The sequence below is a fragment of the Candoia aspera genome, chromosome 2 (genome assembly GCF_035149785.1).
Source record: "Candoia aspera isolate rCanAsp1 chromosome 2, rCanAsp1.hap2, whole genome shotgun sequence".
NCBI classification, from domain to species: domain Eukaryota; kingdom Metazoa; phylum Chordata; class Lepidosauria; order Squamata; family Boidae; genus Candoia; species Candoia aspera.
In genome coordinates, this window is record NC_086154.1 from 118,753,005 (window position 1) to 118,774,106 (window position 21,102).

The 21,102-nt window shown below is 42.8% G+C and overlaps 1 protein-coding gene across 2 annotated transcripts; it reads left to right on the top strand.

The window, feature by feature from the left end:
- Window positions 1-759: 759 nt before the first annotated feature.
- Window positions 760-19,954, top strand: CDC42EP4 (CDC42 effector protein 4). Of its 2 annotated transcripts, XM_063293429.1 has the most exons (3): window positions 760-860; window positions 1,715-1,834; window positions 17,161-19,954. In XM_063293429.1, exon 3 carries the CDS (start codon window positions 17,263-17,265, stop codon window positions 18,286-18,288), a length of 1,026 nt encoding a protein of 341 aa, XP_063149499.1. In that variant the 5' UTR covers window positions 760-860; window positions 1,715-1,834; window positions 17,161-17,262; the 3' UTR covers window positions 18,289-19,954. The 2 variants fall into 2 exon arrangements, with proteins under 2 accessions (XP_063149499.1, XP_063149498.1); XM_063293428.1 differs by lacking the exon at window positions 1,715-1,834.
- The last annotated feature ends 1,148 nt before the right edge of the window (window positions 19,955-21,102 follow it).

A 21,102-nucleotide genomic window follows, 5' to 3' on the forward strand; every position in this document is an offset into this window, starting at 1 on the left:
GCCAGGAACTCACCAGGAACCAACTGCAAATTGGAGACAGGTTACTATCTTTAATTAATATAAAATGTAATCAAATTAAAACCAGCTTAGTTACCATCCTGCCCTGCCCGCCTTTTGAGATGCCCTCACCAAGTCCAATTCTCAGGCCAAAAACAAGTTGCACCAGAGAGCAAATATTTTTAATCCAATGTATTAGCTTTTAATGTTCTGTTTGATCACTGTGCTGCACATTCTCAATATGTGTTCTTAATTATAATCATTTTAAATATTGCAGAAAGCTTAAAGCATCTGGCTGGAAAGACACTTTTTTTCAGGTATAGATTTCCAGTGGGACTTTCTCCTGGATAAGGAAATACAGCTTGCAACAACACGCTTCTTTTTGCTCCTGGTCTTTAGTGCGGTTAGCAATCCCGTGCCGGGTCGCTTATCTTTTCTTCAGTTCAGTGGACCGTTAACTATGACGGCACAGAGTTGGTATCCCTGCAGGGGGCTTGGTGTGACAGGGACTCAAAAGCCCCCCTTTCCTTTGCAGGGAACTCGCAGCAGGGACCAGGGAGGGGAGCCGCTCAGGGCCCAGCCCTCCTCCGCCCGCCTTCGGCTCTGGGACCCCGGGACGGGCTGGAGCGATTTTGAATGGAGGAAGCCTGAGCTAGCCTGTGACGTCGCCTCCGCCCATTGGGCTGCGGGCGCTATGACGTCACTGCCCGAGAAGCGGCTGCGGGGAGGGGAGGCCGAGCCAATTCGATTTGAGCAGTTGGAAGCTGGAGGGGAAGGCGGGAAGGGGATGGAGCTGTGGGAGCGGAGGGGCGCCTCAGCTGCTGCGCCGGCGACGAGAGCAGCGCTGCTTCGCTCCTTCACAGGTACAGCCCCTGTCGGGAGAGGGGCAGAGGCTGTTGATGGCGCGGTGCGGCGCGGCTCCGGGGGGCGTGTGCGGGAGAAGCAGGGTGAGGACGCGGGCCAAGGCAGGTAGCCTCGCCCTGGCGGCTGGGAATGATGGGGCTTTTCGTCCTTCACCTCTCGAGGCAGCGGGTGAGGAAGGAGGGAAGGCAGGGCGGGCGCTTGTGGGCTGGCTCTTCGCCGGCTACTCTTCGAGGGCACTTGGCAATGGGACTAGCGGGGAAGGGAGGGTTCCCCTTTGGAAGGGGGAAGAAGCGCTGCTGCTTGCTCATTATCTCCAACCCTCTAATCCCTTTGAATGTGGCCTCTCTACTCAGAGATGAAGGTCTAGGCTACGTTTAAGCCGAGGAGAAAGAGAGTGGAGAGAGAAGGCGCGCCCTCCTCTCCCCTAGACCCTGCATCGGGAAGCGCTGGGTGCAGATCCAAAACCCGCTCCTTCGAAGTCAGCGCCTGTGCTCTGTCTGCAGGCTGGAAGCCGGGGCCCCTCCGCTCGTTCACGGGGATGTGTCGTCGGCATCCCCTTGATGGCCATTGCCCCTCCCCCCGCACAGCTTCCCAGGGAGACAGGGAAAAATCGGGAGGGGGGCGGGGGGAGAGGAAAAGCAGACGGAAGGGGCGCCCGGAATCGCGGCGCTTTGTTTCGATTCAGGTTAGGCTAGGAAAAGCGGCGGCTGTTCCTTGCCGAGTTCGGGTCGCCTTTACAAAACCGTGGGAGGCCGGCAGGTATCTTCTGGCTCATTTGTTTCGGGAAGAAGCAGCTGTTCCATTGTCTCGAGAAGGAAAAAAAATAAAATAAACCGGAGCGTGTCTCCTTAAGATCCTGTGAATGGATGGAGCGGCTGGATTGCGGCTCGCGTGTGCTACGCCGAGAGCGAATTGCAAGCCTCGGGGAGAGTTACGGCAGGTCGCCCTTGAATAAATCCCTGGGTTTACCGAGGTAGAAATGCACTTGGAGAGAGAGAGAGAGAGAGAGAGAGAGAAGCTCTCGGCCCTTTGTAAACAAAGGAAGAGCCCCAACAAATGTCTCTTAATGTCGGTCGGGGCCGGGTGGATCGCCGCGGGGGGAAAACAAGAGCTTCTTTGCTTAGGGGCGGACGCGAAAGGAGGATTCTGCCTTGTGTGGATCCAGGGGGAGGGAGATTATCCCTTCCGAATTCTAGGCGAGTCTTTGGAGACGGAGGTCAGGTTTGAAAAGGAAAAGCAGCCCTGAGGGGTGACTGTGCTGAACTCGAGGAAAAGCTGTGCTCTGGTTCTGACATTTCCTGAGCTGTCTTTTCTGTCTCCAGTCGAAATGGGCAGTGAGCGGTCTGAAGGATTAGACACTGCAGCCACTTCAAAAGTTGGAAACACGACAGCACTATCGGGCCTTATTAAATCAACAAAGAGTCCACTTAATATAATCAGCTACTCATCTTAGAGCAGCAGTTGAGAGGCTTTTTTTTTTTTTTTGGTTTGCTTGCTTGTTGTTTGCAAGTTGGTACGATACACCACCACCCTCCCCCAATTTATTTTTCTTTTTAACATGCTCTGATTGCAGCCCTCAGTGATTGTTCCAAGGTGCCTGGTGAGGGAGGATTCTGCCTCTCTGTTCCATGGTATTGAAATTCAGCTTCACAAAGAGCTCTGGACTGGAATTCCAGACAAAAGGAATGGCTAGGGTTACGCTCCTTTTCCCTCTGCCTTGCTTAAATTTCAAGCTGCCTTGCCAAGTTCTCTGAGTGGCTCTGTTGTGCAGCTTTTCGATCCGCTGCTGCAAAAAACAAGGATAAACTTGTCTCATTAACCAGGGCTCAGAGTGTTAGAGGCTGATTCCAGGAGGATCCTTCTTAGCTCTTAGAAACTAAGGCAGCGTGCTTAGCTTGCAAGGCGAAGTATGTGATCTGTGTTGAAAAAGGGATATTCTTTTCAGTGTGGTGGCAGGGTTTGGCAATTGTTTAGGCCACTAGCTCCTAGAGGTGATGAATTATGTAGCTGGGCTTCTAAGTGCCCACATATGTACAAACCACACATGTAGAGTTTTTCCTGTTCAGAGAAGATGTTAATGAATGGTTTAAATATTAGTGAGTTGTGTTGTCTCACTTTTCCAATATAAAAATAATAAAGGCAGGATAAAATTTAAATAAATAAATAAACTCTATATAATCTTGCTATCTTTGTTGGGAGGGATGGTATAGGTAAAGGTTTTTTAACGCCCGACAATAGAGAACTTAACTGCATTAAGTTTTCTCAGTTTTGCTGATGTGTAGCCTGGGTACATGTATGCTTACACAGAAGTAAAGTCCACTGGGTTTAGTAGCATTACTCCATGGAATGTGTGCTGCCTTGCTGGAACTTTGGCTGAATTGCTTCCTCAGTTTAATATTTGGAAGCTCACTTGTTCCTTAGAGGGGACAGACCAGTTGAAGTTTTATAAAACTGCTGGTAACTTGTGAGTTTCAAGAACTCTTCATGAAGGAAATTACTTAGAATGGGTTGGGTGGGAAGAACTATGACTGATCTTGGAGCCACATCTGAAAATTACCATATTTCCCCAAAAGGAACGTGATCCCTTTCTAAAAAGGAAGCTTGGAAAGAAAAATTCATTTGTCTCGTACAATTTTCTCAATGTATCTATGAAAACCACCAATTGGAAAAGTAAATTACTTGGGAGAACCAGAAGTAGTGTTCCTTTTAGGTAAATACAATAGGTTTGTTTCTCTTTGGCAACACTGATCCTATTGTTTTCTAGCATTTAAGGATAAGTTAACATTTAGTAGGGCTTCAGTTACAATAGGTAGCAAGAGATACCTGTCTTCAAATCTGGAACTTCCATCTGTACTAACTCTGGCCTCTTCACGTGGAATTTGTAGCTCTAGCAATTGTATTAAGTAGTTGGGAATAAAGTCTTCTTCCCCAGCAGAGAAAACAGGTCTTTCAACTTAGTCATTTATACTTGTGAACCTTTTTCTTTCCTCTAAGCAATTTATGCTGGAAAGTGAACCTGGGTAGAAGTGTGGCCATTAAAGCAAGATACAAATTAGATAATGGGCTTGAATCCCAACATGTTTGTGGCTAGACCTTCCAGCAGGTAATAATACAAACAATTTGTTTAAAAGCTTAGCTACCCTTCCGGGCTAAAAGCAATATTGGAGACTGTCTGTGCAGCTTTTGTTCTAAGTGTGGTTTTTGCATAGGTTACTGGAAATAGCTGTGCAAAGACTAGGTGAATAAGGGCCTTGGACAGATGTTGATACCTAATTTTCTTCCTCTGCAGAGCTGATAAGCAATAGCTGTGGTTCTCCTCCCCCCCTTGCTAAAAGTTATCTTGAGCAGAAAGTTAATGATAGAGCCAACTCAACAGTGTTTACTTACACCCATACAGATAGTGAGTTCGTATGTGTAATCTGTAAAACTGTTGCTTAAACCACAATTATATGAATTCATACAATATGCTAAGTCATAACCATGGTTTAGGCACTATAGTGGTTAGATTCATGCAACACTGTAAGCCAAGATGAAACAGCCTGCATTATGATGTACTGTAGTATAATATGTGGACTCAATCTCTCTCTCACACAAACACACACATGTTGATACATACTTTCTGTGTCTTTGTTGCTGGATATAAACATAGCTGTGAACTGGAGGTTTCTTACTGGCTGGCTTATACAGCATGCCATGCCGAACTGTGGTTTGTGTGTCTATAACTCAGTGTGATGTATGAACCCAATCAACACTGTTTATAAACCAAGATGCATGGTTTAGTGTCTTGTGTGAAGCCAGTGGTAGGTGGTTTGTTAAACAATGATTAAGCAAACTATGGCTAAGTGTCATGAACTTGGCTTTTATCTGGTACAACAAATCTTTGGAGGTTTCTAAAGTAGGAGTAAGGGAGGTGGGTTATTTGTATTCTTAGCTTCTTAAAAGCAGTGGAATTTTTCCCTTCTCACCCTATTTTCCCAGCCCTTCTGCGTGCCTACTTGTGCTTCTTTTGATTTGAAAAATGCTGCCTTCGATCAGGCCAATGCTTGGCTGTTATGCAAGGTATGAAAATAACTCTAATCCTGAATGAACCTAATTTGATTTGGAAATCCTCAGCTTTGACTCCTTTAGAACAATTCTACCAACCCCCCAAACTTGTCTTCATGGCCGACTTCTGTCTGGGGTTTGTGGGTCAAGCAGGCTTTTCTACAACTGGGCTGCCCTGGGAAAGCTTGGGTGAAGTGGGCTAAATTAAGTTCTGATGTTGGTTTATTCCATGTGCATAATGAGCAATGGGCAGTTGATCTCTAGGAGAGGTAGTCAATCCTAGGTAGCTCTTGGTTGTTTTCACTTGAACTGGAGCTGAGAGTGCAGCTATGGTAACTTTCCACAAGTGGTTGTGCTCTGGGGGTTGGTCACTTCAGATGGCTCTGGCTCTGCTGACAGCAGCACTTCCCTGAGCAACACTTTCTGTGGCTTGCTACCAGGGCAATCGTTTGGGTCTTTATCAGACGTAAACAACCCCCTGAGCTGCTTGCTCTGTCCAAGCAAATGCTGCCATCCCACTGACATGAGAAGATTTGACTGAGGCTCCTCAGCTCCTGCCAGGACCTGCCCCATGCCACTCTCAGCTTGAGCGTACAGAAACAACCCCTCCACAGGAAAGTTCTTATCACTATCTCGGTCTTCCGGACTAAACCTCCCACAGGGACAGAGGTGGATTCTGAATGCTTTTTCAACTCTCCAGTCTAATGTGTAGTCCAGGGGTTTTCCAGTGGGCTCCCATCCAATTACAAGCCAGGTCCCAACCTGCTTAATTTTCTTGAGATCACCCAAAACCAGCAAGGTGCTGCCGCCTGCTTTGACCTGTTTTGGTGCAGATACAACCGTGCTGGAAGAAAGGCACCCAAAATGCTTTTGTATCTTGCAGGGAAAAAAAAATCTGCATGGACATATCCATGAAGTCAGAAGAAGCTGAAATCAACTTGGAAACTTTAGAAGCTTTCCTGTCTGAACCATAATGTGGAGATTTTTGTTTAGGTGGATAAGATTCTCCAGATTCATTAATTGTATCTGTACTGAATTCAAGCATAGGCAGCTAAAAATCACTTAAAGTTTGTGCCCTGATTAATTTGCGGGATTAATAACATGCATGAATTCTGTACTCAGATGCCATTGTGCTGACTGCAAGCACATTGATGTGAATCTGTGTACTAGTTAGGCTATTCAGTTCTAAGATTTTGTAATTAAATGTAGTGATGGGGAAAAATAAGAGCATCTTCCACCTTTTTTAGGCTAAAATTTTGTTCTGGTCTGGTTGCTTTATTTTACAGGAAGAAAACAATTGTGGGAGCAGGGATGGAGAAACTGGCATTTTAGGATTCCACCTCCTATAAGCTGCAGCCAACATGACTAGCGTTAGGTGAATTTTTGACTCCATACCATTTATAAGGCCTCCCTCCTGATGTGAATGCAAATTGTTTTGAACGTGTTTTATTGTACTCCGGTGTATTACCATCAGAATATTTTAAAACTGCCTGGATGGAGAAGCCAGTAATAAACACAGCCATTTCTTGCATTGTGGTGAGGTTTAATTGAATTTTGACTCCATTCATCCATTCATCCTCAATACAGGGAAATTACTTTTCTCAGGAACCTTCAAAATGGACTTAGTCTTCCTCATGTCAATAGAGGTAAAACTTAATTAAACAGTTTCAATATAATTAAAACATCTGTAATCAATGAATTAGATCATGGTTCTGCTGAATTAATTGTGACAAAAGATGGTTAGTTTTGCTGACTAGAAAGGGATAGTTTTAACTTTCACTGCTTGTCATCTTCCCATCAGGGAACTGAAGTGTTTGTTTGCATAGCTTGTCTCTTTGAAATTCTAGCCGCTAGTAGTACTTGGTGTGGCTCTTGCTGCAATCTTTATTTCAACCTCTCGGAGGAGGGTATTTCACACCTGCTTGGTCCTTTGGTCTTTTCTGTCTTCTGCGGAGGATTCCTGCAGGACAAGCTGGTTAAAATCTAATGTTGGAAAGTAGGTGTAATGAGTCCAGGTATTTTTTTCACCAGCAAGAATTTTGATCAAAGGGTAGATGTCATGATCCAGGCCTTGACCTGCAAATTAAAGAAACATTGAGCTTTGGAAAGAGGAGGGTGTAGCCGAATCTCTATCAAAAGAAATAGGTTTATTGGATCACTTGGAACCAGTCTCCTAAAGCTAGATAGTACTAACAATCCTGCCATGAGCTAAATGGTACTCCTACTTAAATTACGGGTACTGAAGAGAGAAGGGAGGCCTACTATAAGAATATTCTGGACTTCACAGTAAATATAAAAACAGGCAACAGAAAGGACATTGTTATCCCCTCCCTCTGCTGTTTTAGAGGATTGTTTGAAGGGTTGTGGCCAATGAAGGTTTAATCTGTGTTCTGCTTACTGATCAAAGCTCAGCTCCTGTGACCTTTTCATCCCCCAGAGTGATCCAGCGTGTTTCACCCGGGCCCTTCTGGGCCCAATTCCAGTGCTAGTCATGCATTCAGTTGCTGAATCAGAGCAAATGTGTAGCAAAGTGATTGGAGAAATCTGACCTAAAAGGAGGTAAACCCTTCCTTGGGGTTATTTGCTTATACACCAAGGATTACACAGATGTGCTTTCTTGGGAAGAGGATGGGACAGACATATTCATTCTTGAAAATCCACTCCTACTGATATAGTTGGTTCCAGCTTGTGGGAGGGAGGGAGTTTAATAGTCCCATTGCTGTCTCCTTGCTACTACACACCTGCCTGTCTCTGTGTGTGGGCTCAGTCTTTATCATTTCCCAGAGGTCAAGAGGAGAAGCTGCGTACAGGTTAAAATTCCTCCTTGCAGGTCAGTAGGAAACAGCTGTCAGGAACATCCAGACATCACCAGTGAGCCCCTCAACTGAGGCACAGAGCTTAGTGGCTTCCTGATGATATGGTGCTTGTTGTGGTGCAGATACAGTTTTGTGCTCCCCTTCTTTGAGAGGAAACAGAAGAACTAATACCAGGCATAGTCATCATATCTAACAATTCTCTTTATTCTTAGGAAGTTTGTAGCAAGGGAAGATACAGTGCCTGGGCTTCTCTTTGGAAAAGAATTATACCCTTCACTCATGTGAATAAATGCAGAAGGCTACTCTTCCCTTCCAAGAATCCCTTTATTTTGTAGAGAACGTGGTTTCCTGCAAAGACAAATCTTAGGGCACTGAATATGAATTTGCTGATTGTGATGGGGAGAATAGTGCTGCCATTTTCATGTGTGTGAATATCTATCACAGTGAAGGCAAACTCTGGAACAGTCCCTACAGAAATACCAAATGCTTGGAGCATATGAGTGCCTGATGCTGCTGTATACTAAACCAGATCATCTGTCCATCTAGCCCAGTACTTTGATAAGATTTTATTCCAGTGCTAGTTCCTCAGTTAATTTTAAGTGGGGGTGCAAAAGATGGAGCCACATTTTGTATGCAAAGTGAGTACGCTTGTACCTCTGAGCCTCAGGGCCCCAACATGAGTCTATAATGTAGGAATGCTCTGTGGCCTAGTGTGACTGTTGCTGGGGCTCACTGATAGCTCATTCATTGCCATGGCTCAGATGTTTATTTTGGCTATAAATGGACCTTTGTTTCTACAAGCAATTCAGTGTCTAAACATGGCTCCTCCAAAAGTGGTTTTATAGTACACTAAAAATAATTTATCATATTAGGAATGCAGATGAAGGAATGGAAAAATTACATTTTCAGCGTAATTGAAAAAGTGAATGTGTGAAGTATTCAGTTCTAATAGAATATTCAGATATGATCACTGCTGAAAGCTAGGCAAAATTCATGTGTTTACTGTCCACCTGACAATATGAGGATAGTCTCTGTGTTCTATAAGATGATCCCACTGGAAGCAACTTCTGCTAATCCTGTTAGACTGTTTGGGTATATGTCATCCTTGGGTCCTTGCTGGCCATTTGAGCAAGTCAAACCACTACCCTGTGTGCATGGTCAAGTTGATCCATTTAAATGATTTCAAGTAGTTTGGCATTCAAGAAAGCTTTCCTTTGCCGAGTTTAGGATATGATTTGCTGAGCTTCATTCTCTGTCCAGCTCTCCTCCAAGGAACAGCATGATAATCACAGGATTTTTAGAAGATTCATGTCTAACTAGAGCTGAAACAAGAGCTGCCATTTTTTAAAAAAGGAGAGAGAGAAAAGGGGGCGGCCTATTTTGCTTTACTTTTAATCATGAGACTGGTTACTAAAGGATATAGGAGGCCCCCTTTTCTTCCTTTTTTTTTAACTTCCTAGTATTTCTCATATATCAATGAAAACTTCTCAAGGTGTTGATTTAATTCTAAATGTAGTGAATAACATCATCTGTGATTGCATATTCTAGAGAGAAGAGTTTCTTTCAAAAAGAAAAGGCAATAGAGTGGAAAAGGAAGGCACTTAGCCATCAGCTTATTAATAAGGATGAAGAGCCATGCAAAAGTCTAATCTGTCCTGGAGTTAGAAATTGAAAGAAGCCAGGGCAGAATTGGGCCCTAAGTTTTGAAGTTCTTTCAGATGATGCTTGAGGGTACAATCCATCCAGAATATTATTCCTGTGTATTTCATTGTAGATGCTAAGATACTTTTCTCTTGAAGATTATGGATGTATTCTAGAATTAGCTCAAATCTGATTAAAAACATGCATGTAAAGCTTAGCTATTGCAATTTTTTTTAAATCACCTGATAATTTCCAAATACATTGTGCTAGTGATATGTCTTTTAGCAGTTGGTTAGTGGTTTTTATCTGGAGATGATTGAAGAATCAGCACTCAAATTTAGAATTAGAATAGTTTGTAGACTTGGAATCTCTGATATTCTGTAAATTAGTATTGAATAAGAGTTTATTAGATGGTGGTATCACTGAAGTGTTGGGATACACCAGGACCATTTTAGATGTTGCTACATACTTTGGGGTTAGTATGAACCATGTGTAATAGATGTTCAACAAGGCTGTTAGAAGAGGAAGTATACTGTGTTAGCCTTCAAGTGTCTTGACTCCTGGCAACTGCCTGGACAAGTCCCTGCAGTTTTTTCTTGGCAAGGTTTTTCAGAAGTGGTTTGCCATTGCCTGCTTCCTAGGGCTGAGAGAGAGGGGCTAGCCCAAGGTCACCCAGCTGGCTTTGTGCCTAAGGCAGGACTAGAACTCACGGTCTCCCGGTTTCTAGCCTGGTGCCTTAGCCACTACACCAAACTTACTTTCCTGCTTTCCATTACAATAACCTAACTTGTGATTATTATAGACTTGCAACTACAATTGGGATGGGAACTTCCATTTACAACGTTTTTTGCTGTGGTCGTTAAATGAATCATGCAGTTCCCCATTGATTTTGTTTGTCAGGAGCCATCTGAGAAGGTTGCAAATGGCGATCATATGAACCCAGGAGGCTGCAACCATTGTAAATACATGCTGGTTGCCAAGTACCCAAATTTTGATCACATGACCACAGGGATGCTGCAATGGTCATAAGTGCAAGGACCGATCGCAAATCACTTTTTTCTGTGCCATTGTAACTTTGAACGGTCATTAAATGAATGGTTGTAAGTTGAGGACTACCTGTACTTGGAAAGTCGTTGGCTCATCTTCTCAAAACAGTATTCCTCATTTGGATATAAACCCTGAATATCCTCCTTCCCCTCTATATAGTGCAGCCTTCCCCAAACTGGCCACTGTACTAGACTACAACTCCCAGAATCATCCAGGCTGAGGATTTGGGGATTTGTAGTCTAACACATCTGGCAAGGGCTGGGTTGGGGAAGGCTAATACAGTAAATGCATCAGGTACTTGTGAATTGATGTGTATGTGATGCATGACCCAGTGATTTGACTTGCTCTATATCTAGATTTATGCCCCTGGGGGATTCTGTTTTGAAAAATCACCCCAGGTTGAACCAGGAAATGCTGCCTCAGCAGAAGACCCAGACAGTCTGTCCTTTCTATAACTCTTCCCTCTGCCAGCTCACTCTTATATCAAGGCTAGGTTATTTTGGTGGGTGTGAATGCACTGGATCCATTCCAACCAGATATGCATATTCTCTGGCTTTATTGACTTTAATGGGGAAGAGCAAAGCTACTGCAGGCCATTAAAAAGCTCCATTCTCCTGAGTTCATGTCTAAGGAAGCAATCAATTCTAAGTAAAGTCTTTCAGCCTTGCATACAGCGGCTGTACCTCACATGCCTCTGCACTGGAAAATCTTGATTACGCCATGTTTTTGACTGGCCAGCAGAAAGATCTGAAGTGAAAACCAAATGGCAGTAATAAAAATGGCTTTCTAGCTTTCATGATGAGAGCTAGTGGCTGGAGTTGTGTCTAATTAAATACCAGTAATAGCCATTCCTCTTTCCAAAATAGGACCAGAGGCTGACATCTACTGGGGAGGAAGAAAAGGATGTTGTGTTCTTCTGTACTCATCCTGCCCAATGACTACTTGGCCCAAACCTCATATTGAGTAGCACTGTTCCATCTGCATTTTTGGGTTCTGTCCTATCAAAAGACGATTTCTTTTACAGTCAGCCAGAAAATGTGTGCAAAAACACCACTGACAAGATAAATCAGTGCTTCTATCCTAGTTAATTTGCACCAAACCTGCTTCTTCTTTAAGCAGGCCGCATAATAGATATGGACTAGAATTACAAGTGCTTGGAGGTTCAGAATTCCTTATAACTTCACAGCAGCAGAGCTTCTCCTCTGATGAGTTAAGATGGCATTGAACGTGACAACAGTGGATGTAGCTGTAAAAATCTCATTCATTTTCAATATATTTTTCCTTGCACCATCCCAAAGTTCCTGATGTCTTCACTGCTATGTTAAGTGGATAGCGTTAATGGTAAAAAATACCATTGTTAAAGTATGAATAGTGGTAATTGTTCAAGCAAAGGAGCATTTTTCCCCAATGGTTCATCTAATGGTGCCCACAGATGTGTAATCAAGCATGATTGACAGATCAGAGGCTAATCAAACTACTCTAGGGACATGGTGGGAACAAGGATAAGTTGAAAACAATGTCTTCTAAATAGTAGAAGGCATTTTCCACAGCAAGAGTGGAGGTATGACTAAAACCAAAGTCTTGGTTCCTTAGCTTAGTGAATTCAGTGATGGAGAACATGAATCCTTCCACTGTATGATCTTAATGAAGAGTATTATGATCTCAGCTATATATATATTCTGATGTGTGAAGACTGTCAGGGATTTGCGTCAGTAAAGTTAAATTCTGGAACCTGCATACGCTAAGCCAACAACACATGCTAGGATGTTCCATGCCTAAATGATGCTTACTTTGCATGATTTATTCTGCCTGTCACAAAAGGACAAATCCGTCTCAAGCTCTGTTCTCCAGTGACTGGAAAAGCCTGTCCCATTGCCCGATTTAATTTCTGAGGCCATGCCAAGTATTAGATGTGTATTGTACAAGCCCAAGCCGCCTTCTATAACAGGTAGAAGCCTGGTTTTTAAGTGAAGCAAAAGGAAATATGTTCAAGAAGTTGAATCCTGCCAATACATACTGTATCTTGTGAGCAGTTACACAGAATCCCCATTGCCCTGATGAAAATCCTGGCACATGTATGACAGTTCATGCTGCAGAAGTTGTCCATTTCAGTCTGCAGCATCTTAGCAGGTCTTGCTTTTCTCTGCTGAGAAGGAGAGCTAAAACTGAATTTAAACCTTTCTGAACTTGTACATTTACTTTCATGACTATTCCGTTTTGAATTTCTCTTCCCCTATGGTCACAGCCGTGGCAAGCCCTAACTAAACCTGGTTATCTTGGAAAAAGCTAAATACAGTTAGCTGGATCTAGCTAGTATTTAGAATGGAGGCTGGACTGGAAAATTAAAAAAAAAACCTGAAAGAAAGCAGTGATGGACCACAACTATATTATTGTCAAGATGACTACATGGATGTGTTTTAAGATGCTTTCTACTCAAGACACTTTATTTTTAACCTTCCCCTAAGGAAATGTAAATTTTAAATGGTTTTGTGATTTTAATGGAAATAAAAAGTTTTGATTTCCATTCCCCCCATTTGCGCACCTTTACTTAGTCTCAAATAATGAAAGCAATGCTTTCAGGTTCTGAAGCTGGCACATGACACTGTCCATTACAGTGTGACTGAAGGGTGATTCTCAGTGGTCAGTCTTCTTGCTCTCAAGCATTGTTGAGAGGACAGAAACCTCTGAACAGTTCAGAACAGTCAGGGAGTTCCAGGGTACCACGCCCTTCCACAGCTTTTTCTTGCACACCTTCAGTGCTGCTCCTAAAGTAAGGTGGGGCATGCTCAGGTAATATATGCAGCCGTGTCATGTCTCCATTGCCAGCTTGACAAAATTACGTAATTACAGGCAAGCTAAATCACTCAGGAGAGGGAATGGCAATATATCTGCCTCGGATGTGGGACGCTCACCGTATTGCGCGTAGCAGTTTCAGAGCAGCATAGCTGATCAAAACAAGGAATAAACAGGATTCGCTTCTAACAGGGAGGCTCTGTATCCATGAGGCCTCACTTTCAGTGGCATGAGTGATCCTACCGGCATTCTGACACAGTCTAGCCAACTAGTTTCAGGCATTCTTTAGGACTGAAAAAGATGTGATTAGGATGGGCAGGGATAGAAGCTTTTATCCCACTTAGGTTTGGCCCTGGCTACAACAAAGTGGGGGTTTATTTAAAAAGTTTATACAGGTAGTCCTCACTCACTGACTGCAATTGGTACTGGCAACTCCATTGCTAAGCAATGCAGTCATAAAGTGAAACATCACATGACCGCACCTGTCTAATGATATCAGTTCCAGCCACGGTCATGAAGCAAATCACCCACGGTCGTTAAGCATGATGTCATGTGACCTTGCGACTTCCTGCTGGCTTTCCCATTGACTTTGCTTGTCAGAAGCTGGCTGTGAAGGTCACAAATGGCAATTACATGACCACAGGATGCTGCAACGGTAGCAAGTTCGAGGACTGGTTGTAAATCTCCTTTTTCAGTGCCATTGTAATTTTGAACGGTCGCTTGAACGAGCAGTCGGTAAGCAAGAATTACCTGTATGACTGTCCATCTTAGAGCACAACTCTGGGTGGCTCACAACAACAATCAAACCACAAAACAATAAAAAAACCATAAAAACAAAAAAAACTGGTGCCTCATCCATCCCCTGGGATGCCCCCAACAAGCCATCCACAGGCTCCCGTCCCACTCTACCCCAGCTCCTGGGAGAAAAGCCAGCTCTGTATGGCCTTCCAGAAGGCTAAAAGTGGGGTGGGCGGGTGCCGGATCCTGGGAGTAAGGGTGTTCTGTACGGTAGGGGGCTACTATGGAAAAGGCATGCTCCTAGCTCCCACTAGATGGCAATATTTAAGGGAAGGTACCTGGAGCATGCCCACTCTATTCAACCTGGTGGGATGGACAGATATCCTCAGGAGGAAGCAGCCCCACATATAACCTGGCCCTGTGCCATGTAGGGCTTTAAAGGGGATAACCAGCATCTTGACTTGACATTACCAAACGATTAGAGAAAGACCAAGAACACTCCGGATCTTGTAGGCTGATGGCTCCTAATCTAACAAAAAGTGAATGCATTCTTTATAAAGTTTATATTGTTACTTGTCTCTCTGTGTTTGGCTCTTTTTTTAAAAAAAAAACTTTTTATAGCCAGTAGCTATGTCTGTTTCTAGTTCCATACACTTTTTTTTCTTTTTCTTTTTTAAAGAAACAGGAATAGGTGAATAATAGCTGAAGAGCTTCTACTTTTCTAGCAATGTTCTTTGCTCTTCTCAAATCTCCTTCCTTTTAATTTTGGTTCCCTTCAAAATCTCAGGGCAATGGTAGTTCAAAAATGGCAAACCATTTCTTTTGTTAGGTGACATAACGTACTTACTTCAGTAGGCATGTCAAATTGCTGTCAACCTGTTCAGTTTGTGATAACGTAGATGTGTGTAGGGAAATGAAATTTGCTGCCACGTTCTTTTTCCTTCCAAGTTCGGTGCTACTGTTCTCCAGTCATTTTCTTTGCTTTTAGCCCTCACATCTTAATAAAGACTGATGTAGAGACATTTTTCTACTTTGATTGTAGATTCCAGTTGAAATTAACTGTTAAGTGTTAAATTTATTGAAAGTAACACTTAACATTTAATTGAAATTAAATGTTAAGTAAAATTAACATTTTTTTTCCCTGTAAGTTTATTTTATTTATTAGACTTGTATAGCCGCCCAGATTGTAACCACAACCCTGGATGTCTCATAAGGCAATAAAAACAGCACCCTCCCCACCAAACAATTACACTAAAAAGTCATGATGCTCCAGGGAAACACCCTCCCTCACATTCTACCCCAAGGCTTGTGGGAAGAGCCAAATATTGGAAGTATTATTAAAAGGGAAAAAAGGTAGCAGTAAGGGTTTTGACTGAATTGCAGTGAGCCATATTGCCTAGGCTGCATTCCTATAGCCACTAAGCTGGGTTGAAGGGTCTGTGGAATGTAGTTCTGAATAGACATGTAAGACTGTTATTAATAAGCACGATGGAAGATAATGGTCAATCTTTGGCTAAATTTTATTGCCGGATGTTGGTTTCAGCCAATGATTATTTGGCTTATTATGGAACATGCTTTGTATAATGACTCTAATTCAGCGCTCACTTTACTTTATTCTCCCTGCCTTCTGAAATAAGGAAGCTAATGAGTTTGGTGGCCATAATGTTGTTCACAAATCCACTTAGCTTATGGATTGATTTTGCTTTTATTTGCACACTTATTTTTAAGTCACAGTTCTATTTTCAAGTTATTTTAATCCCCAATACTGAGCTGCATCACACCTTTACTGTCTGCTCATGCTTCTTACCACCTTCTAAAAACACAGGATTGATTTTTGTCAGTTGGACTGCCCATAACTGACACCCTGCATAAACTGCTTCGGTGGAACTGGAGATACTTAACTACAAGTGGGATGTAGGTTTGATCCACTACCAGTAGCTTGCTATTAACAGATGGAATTGGACTGAGGGCTAGGAAGAAAAAAAATTCCCCAACTATAGATGCTTTTCCTTGTTTGATGCAAGTCTGTATTTCAACAACATTACTATTCTAGGCATTGTCATTCCAATGGAAAACCACCTTTTTTTAAAAGACAGATTGGGGAGAGTACATCTTTTTAAAAAATTACAAAATTAAAAGTTGAAGCAGTTTTAAGAAATTAGTATGTAAAATAAACCAGTTTTTCATGCAGTCTTATGCCATCCTAAGAGCATTTACATAATAAAAGGCTGTCAGCTGCACTAGCCATGGTATGTGGGGGAAATACTACTCATCACAAATGATGTCACTGGCATTATCCAATAGGAGCCCATGCTACCTAACTGCTACACATCTGTTGTAAGACTGCTGGTCAGGCGGCAGAGAAAGCTCTTTCAGTATTTTCCTAGCACTACTTTTAGAAAGCTGATATCTGTAAAACCAGTTTGTCCACAGAGCAAGCAGAAGCAAAATCTCTGAAAAATCAACAATATTTGGAATTTAACTATTGACAGCTAAAGGTACTGACAAAATTGTCGATCTCAGTAGCAGCCAAATCTTACTGAGAAAGGTTGCCTTTTAGACACAAAATTTTGGGGAAATACTGATCTATGAGTCAAACTTACGTTTCAGAGGAAATTAGATACAAACAGTGGAGAGAGTTTTCAAAAGTGAATGAGCAAAGGTTTGCATCTGAGAAGGATAGAAAAACATGTCTTCTGGATTCTTCAGTTCTGTTGCAAGCATACACCTCAGCTCTCTTTTCATGGAGCTGGCAGGCATTTAAACCTGTATTTGCTCTCAGGTGGCTGTTCTACACAGCATGTAAGCCTACTTCCAAGTAAACAAAACACATTTCTGCAAGGGGATGAGTTATCATTTAATGCGCATTTTGAATCATGATTACGTACATTCCGAGTCCTCACTGCCACTGAGATTTGAAGCCACGGTTCTGTAGTCTTGTACCCGTTGCAAAGCGTAATCAGCCGGGCCCTTTTTTGAGGAAGGAAGCTCTGAAAACGATTTCTCGGTGTCTTGTATATGGCAGAGAGTACAGGGAGAGAGAACAGTGGCCTTGCAAGAATGTTCAGCTATCGGTCTTCCAAAATTTTCTTGCCAATGTTAAAAGTGAAGAGTTAGAGACTTGAGGAATTGCTTCCCATTGAGTTACAAAATGGAGACAGCATTTCCATTCTTCAGCTGTCATCTAACATTTCTCTCTCTCTCTCTCTTTATGTTTTAGCCCTGGAGTTCTAGAAGGCCAGAAGAAGTTTGAGGACTCCCTGTGGAACTATAGAAATACACTTTCGTCTGTCTGTAATCCAAGTTCACACTTCTCACAAAAATGCCCATACTGAAGCAGCTAGTGACAAACTCTACTAATCCTAAACGCCGGTCTCGGGCTGATCTGACAGCTGAGATGATCAGCGCTCCTCTTGGTGATTTCCGTCACACCATGCATGTGGGCCGGGCTGGTGACGCCTTTGGAGATACCTCCTTCCTCAACAGCAAGGGTGGGGAGGGAGGACAGGAGGCTTCAGAGGAGACTGGTTCCTCATCTAAACCTGGCCTGCTCTCACGAAAGTTTCGCAGCAGCAAGCGGTCTCATTCTGTGACACGTGGTGACCGGCGGGACATGCTGGGTTCTTTAAGGGATTCTGCTATTTTTGTGAAGAATGCAGTATCCCTTCCCCAACTCACCGAGAAGGAAGCAGACAGGAGTGATGGGAAGCAGCTCCCCAAGAGCCTCTCCTCCAGTCCTGTGAAGAAAGCTCCTGAGGAGAATACCCTTGAGGAGAAGCACATGAATGGTGCTGCCGCTGTCCTCAGCTCCAAACCCCGCAGTCCTGGCATGGAAGAGCGTGATTTTGGGGATATTACTGATTTGCCCTTAGTCGTCCCCAAGGGCAGCTATGGCATGAAGCATGCCGAGTCCATCCTTTCCTTCCATATTGATCTGGGGCCGTCCATGTTAGGGGATGTCTTGAGCATTATGGATAAGGACTTGTGGGAACAAGAAGACTCAGGTTATCAAGGAGCAGAGGACCCCCAAAGGGAAGTTGGCTCCACTGAGACATCAGCAGCCCCATGGTTTAGCCATGAAAGCAAACTTGCCTTGGATTCTGTGATTCAAAATGATGGCCACAGAGCAGCCACATATAGTCCTGGCTCAGCTCGCAGCATCACCAGCCGTACGACAATAGACAGCAGTTCTGTCTCCAGCTGCACCTCCGTGGGGGAGGAACAACGTACCTTAGCCTGTAAAGGACAGATCCCCAGTTGTCCGGGTGATGGGAGGCACCACCCTGTGAAACAGCCAGAGAAGGAGTTCTCCTTCATGGACGAGGAAGATGATGAGATAAGAGTATAAAAAGCCGTATACGCCCTTTGATTTGAAGGAGAAAATGCAACTGAATCTGGAATAAACAGCATGATACAAAAAAAAGTGTTAAATGCTTTCACCAGCTTTCTTAGGCTTCAGATTTCATCATGGTTATTTTCTTAAACAGGCTTCTGGGGGGAAAAAAATTGTTTTCCCCATCTGGGGGAATAGCAAAGGTCAAGCTGGAAATCATACTTAAATTGTGTCCCCTATATTTAAAATAATTGATTCCTATGTTCATAGGGATGCCTGAAGTACACTGCTTGAAGATACTTGGAAAAATGTTTCCAGGCACAACTCCGGTGTATTCAAACTTCTTTTTAAAAGGATAGCTCTTGGTTAACTTATCCACTTGACTGTTTAAAGCAATATAGAGCTGAATACTAGGACAAAGCTCAAAAGCACTAGTTTCTCTATTAATACTTTTTTTCCCCCTTTATCTTTGTGCTAGTGCTTGTAAGACTTTTTTTTCCCTTTGTATTGCCCAGGAGAATTCCACTCTGGACCTGGCAGAAGTATGGAGGTTGTATGTTTGCAGAAAGGAAAAAAAAGTAGGAGTTTGAAATAAGCAGATCCTTCAAATCTACATATTTGGATGCTAACAATTTTCTCCTTATGGGCAGGCCTCTGGAATGATTTACCACCTTTGGGAATCTCATCTAGATTTCTTTTAAAAGGTTATATGACATAACTCTGGAAAACAGAGATTGAGAAGAATTACACCTCTTATGTCTGCCATCTTACAGCAGGACCTTCCCTTGGTTCTTGGGGGAAGCAGAGATGGAAAGAATATGATGTTAACATAGCTTGAAGCAGACTATTTGTAGCTTCCCCATTCCTAAAATTTGTCACCATTGAGAGTGGTTATGTGGCTCTTTCTAGTAAAGCACTCTTGAGATGCATAAGGCTGCTGAGAGAAGAATATCCAACAAGGTTGGTCAGCCTGGCTACCCATTACTAAACAAAAGGGTTTTTTTAAGAAAAAAAACTCTTAGCTTATTCTCTCCAGGATTTCCCCTGGGTAAGCAGATGGGATGTCCTAAGAACTGTTTATGTCATTAGAGCAACGTATGGGGACGAGGACAGAGAGGGACTGCTGGGTGAATGCTATTGACTTGCATGTCTTCAGATGTAAATGTAAGTTCCAGAAGTAACCTAACCAGATAGGGCTTCATTCCTTCTTAGTTGTTATTTCTTTAGAATGTATCAGCAGAGCTGACTGAAGCACAAAGAACTTGGCATTCCCGATTCCAGGCACAATGGCAAAGGCATTGCTGAGTTGCTTCCCTGGGAAACTGCTTTCAGAAACTGCCTTCCCACCATCTTTGGGAGGTGTTCCTGACCTTCCTATCTCATAGATGGATTTTATTTGGGTGGGGCTGGAGCTTGGGGTTTGGGTTGTTTTTCTTTTTTGGCCTTCACATTTTGCTGGGCATTAAACACTAAATTGCTTTCTTATTTTTTTTAGATATATCTCTTTCTATGTATACTGTGTATTAGATTGGCCCAATCCTTTTGGAGGAGAGGTCTCCCTTGGATGTGACTTTGATGTGTATGTACAGGTATTTGTTCCATGCATCTGATGGAGGATTTTTTTAAAACAGAAGTGTTTGTTTTAAAATGCAAGGAAATTAAACTATAGTGAGAAAAAAAAATCATCTTAAATGTGGCTTTTTTGTGTGTTTGGGGGTAAAGGATTGAAACAAAACAGTATCAGATGATTTGACATTCTCATTATATAAAGTTGGCTAGTTACACATTCCTGAATGGCACAGTCATGAAACAATCGTAAGATTTAAAGTGCGGTGGTACATTTTCTGATCATGTTTTGGGGGCGGGGGGGGGACAAGAATTCCTGCAACCTTTTCCTTTCCATGAATTTCTCCAGAAATCTATGAGACAGTAGTAGTATACTGGGTTGGATGACCAGATAATTTAAATCCAGCTTTCATCATTCTTCAGCTTTGGCCATGCTGGCTACAACTGATAGAAACTAGAAGTTCAACAAAATCTGGAAGCAATAGAAGAGAATATCTGTAGCTGATGGTTGAACTGTGGAGTCCTTGGTGCTCTCTGAGCTTGGTTGTTTGCTTGCAGACATTTCATTACCTGACTAGGTAACATCATCAGTGCGCTGAGGATGTTACCTAGTCAGGTAATGTCTGCAACCAAACAACCAAGCTCAGAGCACCAAGGACTCTACAAAATCTGGAAGGCTATCCCTGGTCTGTGATGTTAGCTTCTCCTTTAGGGAAATGGTCTTCTCTTTTCATACCTCTTTACCTTTTTTGTTTCATTCTGGTTGTAATCTACCAGCTTGATCAGAACCTTTGCTGCCAAGGATAACAACCTGGAGTTACATGCTTTGGTTCATTATATCACTTCTGTGAAATTTGGCCCTGTACTCATATCCTGCTTCCATGCAGCATTAATTCATGGATTTGGTTTTCCCATAAACCCCAGGCAGCATTGCCAGTTGGGGAGATGGGAACCGTAGTCCAAAACATTGACTGGAAACAAGGTTCTAGCAATGTTACACAGAGCAAGATGTATCCCTGTCTGGAGTTTTGAATTGTTTGAACCCCATTAGCTAAAAGAACATTAGTTCCTCCCTTTTTAGAGGAATATTTGGAGGCCTATCAGAACTATCAAGTCAAATACAGGCTGATGACACTGAATCAAGATCTGTTATAGGTAATTTCTGCCATTTGTCAGTGGTTGCAATCTGTAAAGCAGATTATTTTAAGCCTACAGTGAGCTACCATAGCTCACTGGTAGACCATAAACTACACCTCTCCGAAA

Bases quoted from the DNA above. Each gene is read 5' to 3' on its own strand.
- CDC42EP4 (XM_063293429.1), top strand. From the start codon at position 17,263: ATGCCCATACTGAAGCAGCTAGTGACAAACTCTACTAATCCTAAACGC.